The sequence below is a fragment of the Alligator sinensis genome, unplaced genomic scaffold (genome assembly GCF_000455745.1).
Source record: "Alligator sinensis unplaced genomic scaffold, ASM45574v1 scaffold63_1, whole genome shotgun sequence".
Classification (NCBI taxonomy): Eukaryota; Metazoa; Chordata; order Crocodylia; family Alligatoridae; genus Alligator; species Alligator sinensis.
The window spans coordinates 353483-369716 of record NW_005842811.1 but is presented as its reverse complement, the minus strand read 5'-3'; the positions used below and the strand labels follow the sequence as shown (position 1 = coordinate 369716).

The 16234-nt window shown below is 42.7% G+C and overlaps 1 protein-coding gene across 1 annotated transcript in view; it reads right to left on the bottom strand.

Moving 5' to 3' along the window:
• Positions 1-3642: 3642 nt before the first annotated feature.
• The window catches only part of TXNDC12 (thioredoxin domain containing 12), a 20430-nt gene continuing 7838 nt past the window's right edge, over positions 3643-16234 (bottom strand). The window contains exons 3-7 of the mRNA XM_006035180.3: positions 8753-8805; positions 7377-7450; positions 6740-6809; positions 6572-6655; positions 3643-4548 (exon numbers count right to left, since the gene is read on the bottom strand). Of these exons, the coding sequence (XP_006035242.1) occupies positions 4469-4548; positions 6572-6655; positions 6740-6809; positions 7377-7450; positions 8753-8805 (361 nt within the window). The 3' untranslated portion in view covers positions 3643-4468. The remainder of the gene's footprint in view (positions 4549-6571; positions 6656-6739; positions 6810-7376; positions 7451-8752; positions 8806-16234) is intronic.

The window sequence follows — 16234 nt, the reverse complement described above, 5'->3', positions numbered from 1 at the left end:
AACTTTAGTCCCAAATGCTGCAGCCATTTACAGATGTGAGCTTCCCCTCTACATTAAATGGAATTGCTCACATGCAGAAAGTGACTCCTGGAGAAAGAAGTACATTGGGCAGCCTCTCCATAGAGTTTAGTGATGTGTACAGACCCATGCTCACATGGTTACAGTATTTCCCACTCAGGAGTTGGTGTGATGGTCATAACACAGCATTGCCTTGTGCCATATAGACACCTGCATAGGTACTTGCTTATCAGGCCCTTACACATGCCAGAATATGTCTAATTGACTATCAGTGGCACAAAGAGGGTTAGAGGTAAGAGGAAGGGATAAAACGACAACGTAGAAGAAGTGAAGAGCCAAGAACGAACCTTTGTGGATGTCAAGAGGGAAGGGTTTTGGTAAAGAGGTGTAGCCGCCACTGGAGACAATAGGTACAGAGCTACATAGGGTTACAAGCCTGTGTAGGAGGAGTGCAGACCTCTGAAATAGCCATGCAGGGGGAAGGGAAAGGTGAAAAAGATAGTGTCAGAGAAAATGGCAGAGGACAGAGAAGGGAGTCATTGACTGCAGAGCAAAAGCACTAGTTGGGAAGCCATTAAAGGCCCTGATGTATAAGAAATGATGGGCACATTCCTCCTTGCTGTGGAAGGGATGAGGCCATCAGGAGAGTTACCAGGCCGAAAGAGGTTTGTTTAAGAGGCTGGATAGGGACAGGTGCAAGAACGGTTAGAGCGGTGCCAGGGAGCAAGATGTTGTTGACAGAGAGAGACAGAGAAACCAACTGAACAGAAGGAAAAGGATGAAGGGACAGTTTTTCTTAAGTAGCTGAATGATGATCGAAAGGTCTAATGTATGTAAAAGAAAGTCAAAGTATGGGAAGGATATATCAGGAGGAGGTAGAAAAGGGGTCCTTGAATCTTGGGGTACAGTCAGATAAAACAATGATGGTGCATTCAAAGGAGGAACTGCTGTAACTGTTGAGTGCGTCTGCCATATCCTGTGGCAAGCAGAAGCTAAACTGCAGTAATTATCAGGTTTGTTCAGAGGTAAAATGCGTGTGTTTAGCTTCGAGTTTGAGGAACAGAGCGCACACACTAAAACAGAGGTGCTCACCCCCACTCCACAGGCAGATCTGGCCCCTGGCACCTTGTCATCTGGTCCGCAGGTCTGTGGGAAACCCCCGACGTGATGGGCCCTGCACAGTAGATCTGGTGCCCAGGGTGGTGCAGAGCCTGATCCTGGGGCACGGAGCCCAGCAGAGGTGGTACGAGTTCTGGAGCCCAATCCCCAGCTGCAAGGCTGGGATGAGGTGGCACAGGCCCCCATCCCCTGATCCCCACATGTGGAGCTGGTCAGAGGTAGTGTGGAGTTCCAATTCCTGTGCACAGAGCTGGCACAGGGTCGCAGGGCCCCAATCCTGGCAGATGAGGCTAGGCAGGGACAGCGCAGTTCAGATCCAGCCCGCAAACCAACCACGCACACAAGGCCAACAAGGTGAACACCATCGCACTAAACAATTGCCATGGAACAGCTGACACATGGCAAATTCTGTCCTTCTAGCTCTGGAGGAATGTTTAATCAGTCCATATCCATAATTAGCTAAGACTGACAGGATGAATGTTAGTACCGCACACCCGGCACATCACAGAGAACAGAGTGGATGGAGAAGTTAGTTTAAAAAAACGACTTTGAGGTCACTTTACTTTTGATCTCAGAACATCCTGCAAAGCAAAGTATTTGCAGATATTATTCTCACATTACATAGGCTGCATCTTCATAGAAAAGGCAACAAAGAGCTTGTATTAATTTTCCACTGACAGATTAGGAGGATCCTAAATTGTGTGGGAATGTTTGTGATAGTAAAAAAAATAAAAGGAAATACAGGGGTGGGAAAGACTGAGCAACTTGATTATAACCTGTTGAATCCTATCTGGATTGAATAAGTACATCGCTCCCTCTGGTGGCAAATGGGAAAATTGCATGCCCTCACAGCTACACCATCGCTCCACTATTTCCATTTATTTATTATACTGTGACATCATTCATTTTTAAGTCATTTTTCCCTAATAGTTGCTGTTAACTATTAGGGAAAATGACTAATTTTTTAGGGGAAAAAAATGTTCTCTAAAAGATAACGTTTAGAGAACATTTGGCTAATCTTTAGCATTCTCTCTAAAATATAATCAAACAGTAATTTATAAGTAGTAAAGAAGTTCCCTCAACTCCTTCATTATTTCTGATGAACTCCCAGCAAGTATGAGAGTCCTACGGCCTGCCTCATATATCTGTACAGTCCTACACTATTGGACCTGGCTTCTTAGAGGATATGAATGGGTGACACCAAATTTTGGAGTCTATCCATACCCTTCAGAAATAGTTCTCAACACTGCAATAACATACTGGTATTTTTATATGTCTTTTACTTTTGCTTAAGATGAGTTTTGATGTCTTGCTTAATACCCCAAACCAGAAATTGCAATGAACTGTTGGCATAAATCAATCAATACAAACTAGAGGTGTGTTTTAGAAAAGACTGGACTAGATGGAGACAGTTGCAATCTGAAATATGAGCAAATGTTTGCTTAGGATACACCAAGAATATAATTGGTTCCACAGTGGAATAGCGCGCTATGTAAGAAAATAGACTTGGGGCTCAAAACTGCACTTGTCATGGTAGTTTCTGAACACCTTGCATGTCAGCGTGTGGAACTTCTAAACTCCACCAGCAGGAGGTAAGCTGCTATTTCGGGATGATGAAGAGGAATTGGGAAAACCTTCAGCTGTTGTGTCATGTAGCTAGCTCATGTCAGCACTACGGAGAGATCATATTAGCAGCTGATACGGTGACCTTACACTAAGCCAGCCCTATAACTTGTGTCCTGCACACTAACCTCTGTTATTTGCACCACCACACAAGTAAGGAGCTTGTGAAAGCGTGTGGGTCCAAGTCAATGGAATCACTCAAAATAAAACCAGAAGGCTGTAGTGAAGGCAAGCCCCATACAGGTATAAGAAGAGCTCCCACTTACAGACACACAAGGAATTTATGCAGGCACACAGCTGGGACTGACTGCTGCCAGGTACACAGTTCAGGAGACTGATCCTGCTCAGTGTTTTCTCAATAGCAATGTCAAAAGTCCATTATGTGATCCTGATGACAGTGACCAGCAGGGCTCTGCAATACATTTGTTTTCCATTCTTTCCTTTTAAGAGACAGGCATGACAGCAGATCCACTAGGTAACTCCTTAGTCAATCAATACAGGGTGCTTGCTTCTTTGTGTCGACTATAGTAGGTCAAAAGCAATCGTGACTCATTCTACAATTGTCTTCACTAAAGAAATGAGTGCTATCATAATTTAGGCTACATTAAAAGCCATTTTCTTTTATTTGTTCTAATAGATAATTACTGGATACTCTTGTTCCCAATTGTATAGGAGGTTCAAGAGAGATTGAATTATGATGATTTCCGTGCCGAGAAAATAAGCCTAATGACAATCACTGAAAAGCAGCAATTGTCTGCTGGAAAAATAAGGGGAAGGCCCTTTTCACCTGTAACATTCATCATCATCAATAACCAACATGACATACACAAATACATTTCCCAGTTCCTAAAACGAATGGAAATGTGTTCCTCCCCTCCAAAAAAACAAACAAACCCATTTACCATGCCCTTTATTTTTAAAAAGTTTTAATTTTTCACCCTGGTACAAAAATACAGTACAATGTGATGGCAAGGCATTCTCCAAAACATTCAGCAAGAGGGGGAATCCCCATAACACTTCAACATAATCTTGTCTTAATATTAACCAAAGATGAACGCATGATGGATAGCTGGAGCTCCTACCTGAAGGCAAGTTGAGACAAATCACAAACAGCTCTACAAAGAAGATCTTTTGCCAAGTGAATATTCTACAAGCTACTTTGGGATATGCATGAAAAAAACACCAAAAAACTTTACTTGGTTTAGTGGCAAAATTACTTGTTCGATTTGTTGGCTTTTTAGAAAATAGATAGCTTGAGTCTCAAGTCTCCTACTCATCTGAGCATCTCCCACTGATGGCCAGTGAAGGATCCAATCCCAAATAGAGATCAAGCTCTCACTATTTCAATACATAATAATCACACTGTTCATCCTCTTAAGATGCAGGTTAAATGCTTTGAATGCTGGATACAAGTGGTCATTGTTACATGGACACCCACTGAATATTCGGTTTGAGATCACTTCAGGGACTCGTGTAAACTAGCTGTTAAGTATTAAAGTGTAAACTGGTTGGGAGAAAGGATAACACTGTATCTGATGCTTAAGTCTGAAAAATCAAAATGTTTAACCTAGCAAATTACTAATAAGAGAATTCTGTCCTTCCAGTGCAATTACATTTCTTGGTCTGTTTAACAGTTTATCAACATCAAAAAAATCATTTATACTTTTAGAGTTTCAAACTGATGGATAAGTCATGTTCAATGTATATATTATAATTCATCTCCAAGATGTTTCTGTTTGAAAGCATCACCCGTCAGCTTCTCCTGAGCTTCTTTCATCCCCTGGACAACTGTAAAAATGAAATTATATATACAGCATCAGCTGGTTTGTTTCAACACATATGATATGGATTAAGTAGGAAATTCTCCTGAAAATGAAAAGTATATTAGCCACTACTGGTGCAACTATATAGCATGAACACCTTGGAAACAACATGTAAAGGACAAAAAAAGATAAAAGGGTGCACCCTTTTTGCTTTATTATGAGGCATAAAGAATCTCTTAACATCTTCCCTTCCACTCTTCCTCCTGCTTTTCCCTTTCACCCTTATTTATAAATTCAGCTTGCACCTAGCCTGTTTTTCCTGGAAAACTCTATGACCAGACAGAATTGATAGGATTAGTACATCAGAAATACCATGTAGCTGAATTTGGGAAGGACATTTTTTAAACACTCAGAATAGTACAGGTTGACTTTTAGCTCATTTAACTCATATGGTTGGGGCTGGTCCTGCTTTGAGCAGGGGGTTGGATTAGATGACCTCTGGAGGTCCCTTCCAGCCCTCATTTTCTATTATACTGTGGCTCACATGGCTGAGAAGCACGTGGCAGCAAAGATGTCTATATTAAAGGTTCAACACTTCCCTCACATCCACATTTCTGAGACCCCCAACACTTCTACCAGGGAAGGCAGGGCTTGACATCACTGATATTTCTAACAATATTTTATACAATATTTATTTTTTATTCAAGTATGAAAAGCATATTTAAAAAAAAGTTTCAAATCACCACAAAGCAACAGAAAACGTTTTTCATTTCAAAGGCTATGTTTAATATAACAGAGTCGTTTTCTGCATATTTCCCAATACTGCTGAGATTAATATCTTCATGGCAGCTGAGTAATCTATTTTTCCCAGGCTCACAAGGAAAACCCTGGCAAAGCAATGAGAAGTGGTAGCTGCTTCTGAAAGCAGCATATCATCAGAAAGATACCTTCTGCCCTATTATGGACACAATATTTTATCTGACAGCTCTTCTCTTTGTTGGCCATCTCAGCTGCAAGGACGGAGCCTAAAGCATCCTCCCATTTCTAGATATGGCCTCTCAAGAACTAAAGCAAACAAGTGGGATGCTATGGAGAAGGTCACATTTCTGTGTGTGCAGTTTTTGGATAAGTCTTGAATTTCCAAGAATATCACTACCTCCCTTTTGCAGATACTAAGAGGTTCACTGCATAGTGAGTTGCACACATGATCTGAGTGGGGTTTAGTTTCAAGATCAGGTATTTGGCATTGGCAGGATGCTGCATGTGAAAGACTGTAGTCTTACAAATTATTAGGAAGATCAATTTTCTTCTCTTCTTCCCTTCCGTTATCCTCCAGAGAAGAGAATCAAATTTCCTCTCGATTGAGCATACTCTCAACTTATGGGATAGCTATAATTTCTCACTGTTGCTAGCACTGGTCTGTTCCCCCTGCTGTTAGTGATTTTTGGAACTACAGTGTCAATCAGTGTGGTGCATATATGTATACAAATATACGTGCACATATATTTATGTAAATATTTATTATACATTTATTTATAAGTGTGCGCGCGCGCGCATATATATATATATATATATATATATAAACGTATGTGCAAACATATATGCACATGTATATTTGTATACATATATGCACCACACTTCACAGACCTCATTGCTTGCTGCCAGCTCTTGGTGCAACGGCCAGTTTATTGAAGGTGGGAAAGGTGACATCAGTTTATTCTTGAAGCTGTCCCTGACAGCTTAAAGAAAAAGGAAAGAATAGGCATGGTGAAGTACTGCATTTATAAAGAGAAGTCAGGAGTGGATGTGTAACCAAGTCCAGATTTTTAATAACCAGATGGGAAATGGAAGCACATCCTGATTCATTGCCAAGGCTCCCACCACCCTGCCCCAAGGTGTTAAAGAAACTCATTCACCTGGTTTGTAGCAGCTTCCAGGTGTGCTGTGACCCAGTAGGTTTCCTCTACTCCTTAACATGGGTGTCATTTTCAGAATATACTTGCAATTCAGTCCCACCCAAACCAAATCTAGAATTCATTCACACATACCTTGATCAGCATTGGTGTAGAAATACTTGTAGCTGGGATTTCCCTTCTCATTTATGATCTCTGGATGGATTTTTCCACTGGGATCTGTTCAATAGAAGAGTGATTAAAATGTTGAACGAGTGATGACAAGTCATGTGAGAGGATGCAACAGCTGTGTATGAGTCTTACCCATGAAGAGGATTCTGGGAATGTAGCCACCATCAGGGCTAAACGCTTCGTCCTTTGGCTCTTCGTCATCCTGTGGGTGGTAAGACAGAAATAAGAGAACATTTGTGCTTTCTGAGCAAGCTAGTCAACAAAATGTAACCTTAAGGAAATGAGCTATCTTCTTCCAAGGGTAGTTTGAGCAAATGTCATCTTGAAAAGATGATAAATCATTACAAAATTCTCTACATTGCCAACAAAAGAAATAAAGTTATTTTCACTCAGGTAAATATTGGTTGTGAAAATAAATTTAATTATCTGCACCAAGTTACATATTTATTCTGTTTTGGGGTTGTAATGTTTGTCACGTAGTGACTGCATCTAGAAAAGCCATTTTTCTTCCGATTAGCGTAGAGGGGGAAAATGGGCCAATTGTTAAAGACATAATGGAACAGAGTCAGATTCATAAGTAGAACTAGTATATAAATATTGCAAAGAGTTTCCTTGTTAATCAAACAGACATATCAAATCAGTACTGTGCGATTATTCAATAATTTGAGGAATTTAGATAGGAAGGACAAATAAAGAGTTAAAAGAAATATGGACTTAAGGTACTTCATTACAAAATGGTAACATGGACATGAACTGTAGGAAAGCATACCTCCAGATTGACCATAACAAAATTATGGGCAAGTTCAGAGATCTCCTTGGACTCGGCAAACTTTGGCTTTAAAGCTAAAAAGAAAAAAGAAAGAAGGGGAAGGGGAATGGAAGAGAAAGCTACATCTAAATTCTACCCGGGGGGTGGAATTCAGGCCTATAACAAAGTCCCCATTTCATCCCTAGAGAAGGGACTGGCAACATATGGCCCATGGAGCTGCTGGATCTGGCCCATGGACTGGAGGGCTTTGCCTCTGCCCAAACCCATGCTAGTGCTGGGCAGCAAAGAGCTGCACCAGGGCCATGCAGCTGGAAGTTGCACTTACATTGCTGCTGGTTCACCCCATGCCTCCCTCATCCCCCCAGGTTTCCCAACTGCAGCACAGGTGCAGCTTCCAATCATCAGGGAACTAAGCCAGGGTTGGGCAGCTTCCAGCTGTGCCCAGGCTGCAGCCAGGAGGTGCGGAGGGGAGAAGCAGACAACTTCCAGCTGCCCGACCCCAGCAGAGCTCCCCACCAGCTGGAAGCTGCACTCACTGCAGCTGAGGAGCAGGGGACTGGGAGAACTGGCAGTGGCGCGGGTGCAGCTCCCAGCTGCCTGGCCCTGGTACAAGCACAAGCAAACTCCCTCGGCTGATTCACCACGAAAGGCACCCAGCCCGTGCAAGACTGGAGCCAGGTTGTTCTGGCCGGGCTTATAGAGGTTGGCAGTCCCTGTTTTACAGCATAAGTACTTCTCATTGGGAAAATGAATCTTTGTAACAGCTACTGAATCTGCAACTCAGAATAAAAGCTGGCTAACCAAATCCTCACCGAGCAGTCATAGTCATATGATGAATACTGAGCAAAAATAGCTATATGGGTCATATTCAAGCCAATGGCATCAAAGCAGGAAACTCTCCACATTGCATTATCAATCAGCTGAACCATTTAATCCACTTTACCTACAGTTTTAAAGCAATGTAATTTTTAGGCCCATCTATTATGCTAGTGAATAAGACAAAACATCTAACTAATCACTGAGAAATAACTATCTAGTGTAAGTAGGTTTATGATTATATGAATATTTGACAGGGTTCTTTATCAAGAATTAATTCTCAATAAAAGCAGAATGACCCTTTTTTGCACTTTTACATGATTTGAAGGTGAGAGTCTAACTCTTACTGTATTGTATTGAAGAGTTCTGGTTTCTGGCATTTAGCTGTAGCTCTCCTTTGGCAACAACAAACAGTACAGTAGCAAACACACGTACTGCTCGGAGCAAAAACCAAATGCAACACACGCTACATTTTAAACATTCATATTTCTAAATAAATAATAATAGACTTGTATATAAAAAAAGCTTCTGTTAAGTCTTTTAGCACTAAATTTACATACCTTTGCACGCTCCGCACCAGGATTTGTGGATGATAATCATGAGAGGCAAACCACTACAAAAAGGCATAAATTGATCGTTAGCACCGAGTTTGCCAATGAAACTCAGAACCTGCACTTTCTAGCAATCAAGATGTCTAAAGAAGCTTGTGGATATTGGAAGATAACAGGCGTATAAATATTCTGTCATGCCCTTTTCCATTAGCTTCTTTACAAAAGTTTGCATGTCATTACAATTCCATGTAAATATTACGCCACAATTATTAATTATAAGTGCCACAAAATAGTTAAACAAGCATACTGTCCAACCGCTTCCACTGAGGGGCTGGAGGCAGATCTTCTAATAACATTTTACTCCACAGGTTTTTGCAAGATGCTGGCAGCTGTGTGAGCATTTTTAACGAGACCAACAAGAAAAATATAATGCTCCAAAGCATTCATTCATTCAGGGCACTGACAAGAAATGGAAAAAGAAAAGAAAACATCTATACAGAGAGGGTGCGCAGTGGGGCTTTTTGGTGCTTGTAGCCAAATCTGATTCAATCAGCTATTAGATAAAACCACCAAAAAAGTCCCACTAAAACCCCTCTCTCTCCAGACATTGAGACAGGCGGGTGCAACTAAAGTGCTGCCTCGTCTGGGCATGTGCTGGGCTCGGTGCGAGAACGTGCCAAGTTTAAAAGCACCGTTTTGTTTTCTTTTTCCACATCTGCAAGCAGCTCCCCATGCTTTACTTTAAGCTCAATGCACTCCCGCGCCAAGCCCGGCACATGCCCAGAAGAGGCAGCACATTAATTGCACCCAGCTTTCCCAACGTGTGTAAAGATTGGGCGCTTTAGTGGGGCTTTTGTGGCACTTTTATCTAATAGCCGATTAAAGGATCTTCTGCAGACAGCATTGATCGTCCTTCTCCAGTGTCTTGAGGTATCTCCTATATGTCATCCACATCTCAGCTCTGTACAGCCAGGTGGGGATCACAACTGCTTGATAAACAATGAGCTTGGTTTTGGATCTGATGTTGCAATCTTTGAACGCCTGTCTCCTCGGGTGTCTGAAGGTGGCACTTGCACATTCGAGGCAATGTTGCATTTCTCTGTTAAGGTCAGCCTTCTGCGAGAAATGGCTTGCGAGGTACAGGAAATACTCAGCCTTCTCCAGTGTCACCATGAATCTGAATTACCAGAGCTAGGGACTGCTCATTAAGAGCTGGTTGCTGGAGAACCTTAGTCTTCTGGGTGTTTATGCATGTGCTCTGCGGGGAAAGGGGCTTTAGCTAGCACAGCTTTGAGAGTCACTCTAATTAAAAGCACCTGGAGCGTCACATGCATTGGCATCTCTATGCTGAAAAAAGGCGGTGGGGGCACTTTCACTAAAGCTTGTTGAACACTGGAGTCTGCTGGGGCAGACTAGATTAATCAAATCTGCTCCAACATGCTATAATTACAGCACATCGGAGTAGCCTCGCTGCACGTGTATAGGCACCACTGAATGTTAAGTATCAGTCCTATTTTCTTGTATGCCTTGGTAAAGACATCGATGCTTTCCTGAAGGTTTACTTCCAAGTGAGCGCAGACTGCAGGAAGTGCTGCACTGAGTGGGAGAACTGATGTTGATTTAAGGCAGTGTTTCCCAAACCTTTGGGAACACTTTCCCTGCCCCACCCCGCCGATTAAAATTGGTGGCACGCTTCACTCACTGGTCTGTGGACCGGATCTGCTCCATGGGTCTGATCTAACTGCATGGGGCTGGCGTGGTCTTGGCCCAATCCAGCCCATTTTTCTGTGACATGCTTCCACTGCTCTTGCAGCATACTAATGCATCATGGCTCATGCCTCAGGAATCACTGATTTAAGGACTGCAAGTGGTTCATAACCCTCCACATCCCTAGGTTAGAATTACCCTCATTGCTAATTGTTTGCACCCAGTTTCTAGCCTCAGTCTGTGTACTTGCAGCTTCCAACCACATTATTGCATTATGTCTGCCTGCTAGATTAAAGAATCATCTGCAAAAATAAGCCGTAGGGGGGGCTTAAGCAGCTCTATTTTACTTCTTTAAAAGAAGGTAGAAAGTGGTAAAATAGCTTCTTAAGCCTTCCCTGAGGCTAATATTTCAAAATATAATAAAAATTGATTTGATGGAATAATTTAAATGACATGCCAGTTTTGGAACATATACAGACAAGCAAGTTTCCCAAAGATGTGTACATCAGCTGAATACAGGACTTCCTGTTACCTCAAAATATGGTATTTTACATTGCCTACCTCTGCTTTCAAGATGCTTGGCATCTAGGAAGGTGAAAACACTTGAACCAGAAGCTGAAGTATGACCCTAGAGAAGCTGCGAGCTTGCTGTAGTAACCTAATTTCTACCTACTTGTTTCATATGCAATCCAGAGTATAGGAGAGCGCCATTTCAAAGGCCACCTCATGGTAATTTTGTAACAGAAGTGTTAAGTTCCACTGAATAAAGCTTTGTAATTAAAATCACCTCTGTTGGTCCATTTGTTGGCTGTGGAAAATAAATAGAAATCCCTCAATGATCTCTTTAAAACCGAAACCATACATAAAAGAATCGAGGGTTGGGAGGGCACTGTTAGGCTAGGAGGCAACCTTTAAACAAATTTTATGTAGTATTATTTTGCTGACACCTTACGTTCAAATGGAGCACTTTAGAAGTTCAATTTACTGCTAATGATAGGGTGGAATAGACTTCAGTGTGGTCTGAGACTTCACTCATCTCATTTACTTGGTTGCCCATAATTCAGTTTGGGTGATCATACAGGCACAAAAGCGTAAGATTTAAATGTAACTTATAACTAAAAGGTTATAAATTTAAAAAGGACAATGTTACAACATATGGCTATAAAATTCATTTATGCTAAATTAAAGGAGTTGTGCAAATCTATTAAAGGTTAGTCTACACTTATGCAAAACTCAGCAACAATATATGGGGCTTATAACTAAAAATAAGCTGAAAAAGAAAGGCATGAAAAATACCACCACCAAGATAAACGGAAGTAGGAATATGTTTTTTCAAATGGAATAATACATGCTGTCAGTGGGGATACTTGTGTTCTGTCTACTCCAGCTTCAACCTGTTCTGCAGAGAACAATTTTGCATTAAGAGTGTGGTGATCAATTATGCTTTTTCTATTTTATACCTCTAGGATGTGGGTTGGTTTTTGTTGTTTTTTTTTACTAACTGTGCCCTTTTTAACTTCAGAGTCAGGTGTTGTTTTTTTAACAAGAGCTCCACATGTGAAAGAAACACATTAGAAGGATTTCTCAGGCTGCTACAGCACAGCTGCTGCCCATTAGTAATACAAAAACCCAGGGCTCTGCATGGGACCAGAGGCTGCTGCAGCCAGAGAGCTAGGGGGTCAAGAAACACTACTAGCAAAGCCTGTTACAGAGGCAGCTGATCTATGGAGAACAAGGAAGTATACTATGGGAACAGTATAGGCCCCAGGAAGTGCACCCCCACCTCCCAATCCACAATATAGTTTTGGGTAAAAACTGCAGGAGCAGCTAGAGCAGGGACTTCGAGCCATCACAGAATTTTTACAATTGTGACTGGACTTCCTCTGTTCTGTGCCAACTGATTGCTTGGCCTAGGGTTCCCCGCTTCCCTCCAAGTCTTTCCACCACAACTCCTTTTTAGATCAGGCCTTCTCTTCTAACCCCTTCTCTTTTCTTTACATTTATCTTACCTATAGTTTCATAGTTGGTAGGGTTGGAAGGGACCTGAGCAGATCATCAAGTCCGACCCCCTGCCATGGGCAGGAAAGGATGCTGGGCTCAAACGAGCCAAGCTACATGATTATCCAGCCTCCTTTTGAAGACCCCCAGGGTAGGAGCCAGCACCACTTCCCTTTGAAGTTGGTTCCAGCTCCTAGCCGCCCTGACTGTGAAGTAGTGCCTCCTGATGTCTAGCCTGAATCTACTCTCTGTCAACTTATGGCCATTCTTCCTTATTACTCCCAGTAGTGGTGGGGGGAAACAGGGACTCTCCCAATGCCTGCTGGTCCCCCTTGGCCAGTTTATAGATGGCCACCAGATCCCCTCTCAGCCTTCTCTCATGGAGGCTGAACAGGTTCAGGTCCCGTAGCCTCTCCTCCTAGGACCTGTCCTGCTGCCCCCTGATCATGTGAGTGGCCCTCCTCTGGACCCTCTCCATGTTGTCCACATCCCTCCTGAAGTGCAGCGCCCAGAACTGGACACAGTCCTCCAACTGCCGCCTGACCAGTGTCGCATAGAGGGGGAGGACCACCTCCATAGACCTGCTCGTGATGCATCTGGGGATGCATGACAAAGTGCAGTTAGCCTTCTTGACTGCAACCCCACATTGGCGGCCCATGTTCATCTTGGAGTCTATAATGACTCCAAGATCCTTTTCTGCCTCTGCGCTGATGAGAAGGGAATTCCCCAGCCTGTAAGCCTGCTGCTGGTTCTTCCTCCCTAGGTGCAGTACCCTGCACTTGTCAGTATTGAATCCCACCTTATTCTCATCCGCCCACCCCTGTAACCAGTCCGGAAAAAATTGCAGCCCGTCCCTCCCTTCTAGCATGCCCACTTCACCCCACATCTTAGTGTCATCTGCGAATTTGAACAGGGTGCTTTTCACTCCCTCAGCCAAGCCACTGATGAACACGTTGAACAGTGCAGGCCCGAGGACCGAGCCCTGGGGGACCCCACTGCCCACATCCCTCCAGGTCGAATGACCCGTCCACCAACACTCTCCAGGTGCAGCCCTCCAGCCAACTGGCGACCCATCTGACTGTGTAGGCATCAACAGCACAACCTCCTAATTTTTTAACGACAATGGGGTGAGAGACAGTGTAGAAGGCCTTCCTAAAGTCCAGAAAGACTACGTCCACTGTGACACCTGCGTCCAAGAATTCTGTGATCTTGTCATAGAAGGCCACCAGGTTGGTCTGACATAAAACCACCTTCTAAAAAGTCTCAAATAAAACCACTTTCTAAAAAGTCATGTTATCATTTTGCTCAATCTTCCTGTATTCTAGCTCACTTTGTTTCTTGTCTATTCTGGCTAGTCCTTCCCTAAGAGCTCACATTTTCTCCATTGTACTATACACAGCATACTGGATCCCCATTCCTGGTTGGCCCTTAGACCCTGCTGTAACATACACAATTAATGATTATTAAAATAAACTATCACCCAAGACAGACACCTGTATAAAGCCAAGGAACCAGGCTGTCCAACGACACTGGGCATGAGAATCTTAGCAAATAAATCTTTCAAGTGTGTAAGAGTCCCAACAACACAGGAGCTAATAATTGCTTGAGCCATTTCAAACAGTATAGAACAATCATGTACTTGATTACACAAAAGCAGCAGCAGAAGAAACTGGGAGCTCCACACAAAATATTGTCTAGACATTTATTTGGGAATGCAAGAGAAAAAAAGATACAAATCAAATTAAATATGAATTTCAATGCAAACCCTTCATTATTGCAAACTATGAATGCTGCTGTTACATTAAAATAAGGCCCCATACTTGAAAATCGCAGAATATAAATATAGAGAATTTGTAAAAGATGGTATACAGATTGTCCTTTGATTCTGTTCATCATAAAGAATATCTCTGAGTTTGAATAGTTAGTAATGACCAATCATATAGTCCTTAGTACTAGGAAGAAGCACGCATTTCACATTCCTATTGTAACCACTCATATATACTGAGATAAGAGCCATTTCTCTGCAGCTGAGTTTCTCTTCCCACCCACAGAACACATTCTTCCGATGTGTGAACATTTTTTCAACCAATACTAGCATTGTATCATATGCTGATTAAAAAAAAACACAAAAAAACCCCAGCATACAACACTGCCGTTAACTTCTTCCTTGTGTCTATATTCTAGCTAAACATGATTTTTGTCTTTCCTTCAGCAGTAGGTTGGCTGATATACAGCCCCAAAAATACACAGTTTTAACTAGTATAATATTATTCCCATTTCACCAGGTAACACAATCCAACCAGGCAAAAACTTGTCAAGTACCATATTCTTTTCTTGTCTTGGGGAAGATTTTCAAGATAAAGTTCTCAGTCATAGCAATTTAAAAACTCTGTCGGTATCGGTCAGCGTCACAGGTGTTTTACAATTGCCAAGCACATAGTCTTCAGTTTTTCTTTTCACTTCAGATCAGCTGAGGAACTGATTTCACCTACAACTTCAATCAGATCTCAAGCTCACAATATAATAAAGCCCATATATATGCTGACTGATAATATCTCAGATGGGTTTCTGTGCTTTAACTAAGTAGTCATTGAAGTAAACACCTTGCCCCACTTTACCCTTTAAATCCAAACATACAATTCATTTAAAAGAAGGAATGCTTAGGAGGGAGGAAACCAATCCTTCCTCAAAGATAAGAAGCAGCTAGTATGTCCACATGGGGCACTGATACTGAGGACACTGAGATTAAGTAGAGAGAGAGGATCTGAAGCAGACATCAGCAGTCAGTCAGTTGAGGTGTATGGCAGAAATCCAACGGTTAAACCCAGAGCAGAAAGATCATGAAGACCATAAGCATTTCAGATCATTTTTATTATAAGTACACTCGCTGTTAACTAAATATTAGGTATATGCAGGCCACTGTTTAGAGATGACCGTGTAGGGGAAGCCATGGCGCCTTATGTAACAAATTATTCTGCAACTAAAAGCTGTTATTCCATCCAAGGCACAGCGTGTCAGGGCAAAAACAAGTTTTACGCTCACTGAGAAAACAGGTTCTCTCTTTCAAGTTCCCAAGGTAAGAAAAAACATTCTGAGAACATAATTAGCTTAAAGAGAGGCAAAATATCCCCATGCTGATGCAGAAACACATCCTTCATACAGCTTGATGTATAAACACAAGATCTACCTTAGGTAGAGAAACCTGGAAAAACCCACGACAGGGCTGTTCTAAGCCCAGACACAGAAAAACTAATAGGAATCTAGTCCCCTTCAATCATTTACACTTCCCTGTTCAGGTGATGGAAACTGGACGGTTAGCAGAGTCTGGCTTTCCATACCTACCATGAGCCAACCATTAGCCTTTCATCCAAATGGCCTAGAGGATCCCTTCCCAGGCATTGCTTCTGAGCGTCGGAGGGCTCAGGGGCAAGATCCCCATGGCGCCTATTAGGAGATGCATCTATGCAGATGGCATAGGCCAAAGAGGCTGATTCCCTCTCTCTCTCTGTCCCCAGACACGGCAGTCAGTGGAGCAGGTAACAGGTCTTTCATCTCCTACTGGAAACCACCCCCAGCCAGGTTCGGCCTCGCACTGTCCCAGGCTCCCTGCCAGGGGAGGGTGAAGGCAACCAGGGGGCCATGCACACACAGACACAGGAGGGAGTTCACTGGATGCTGCGGCTGAGGTACTGCAGGAACATGGCGCCCAACTGGGGCAGGTTCTCGTCGCTCGGGTGCATCTTGGTGTAGCTGATGAACTGGCGGCGCAGGCGGCTCAACTCGGCC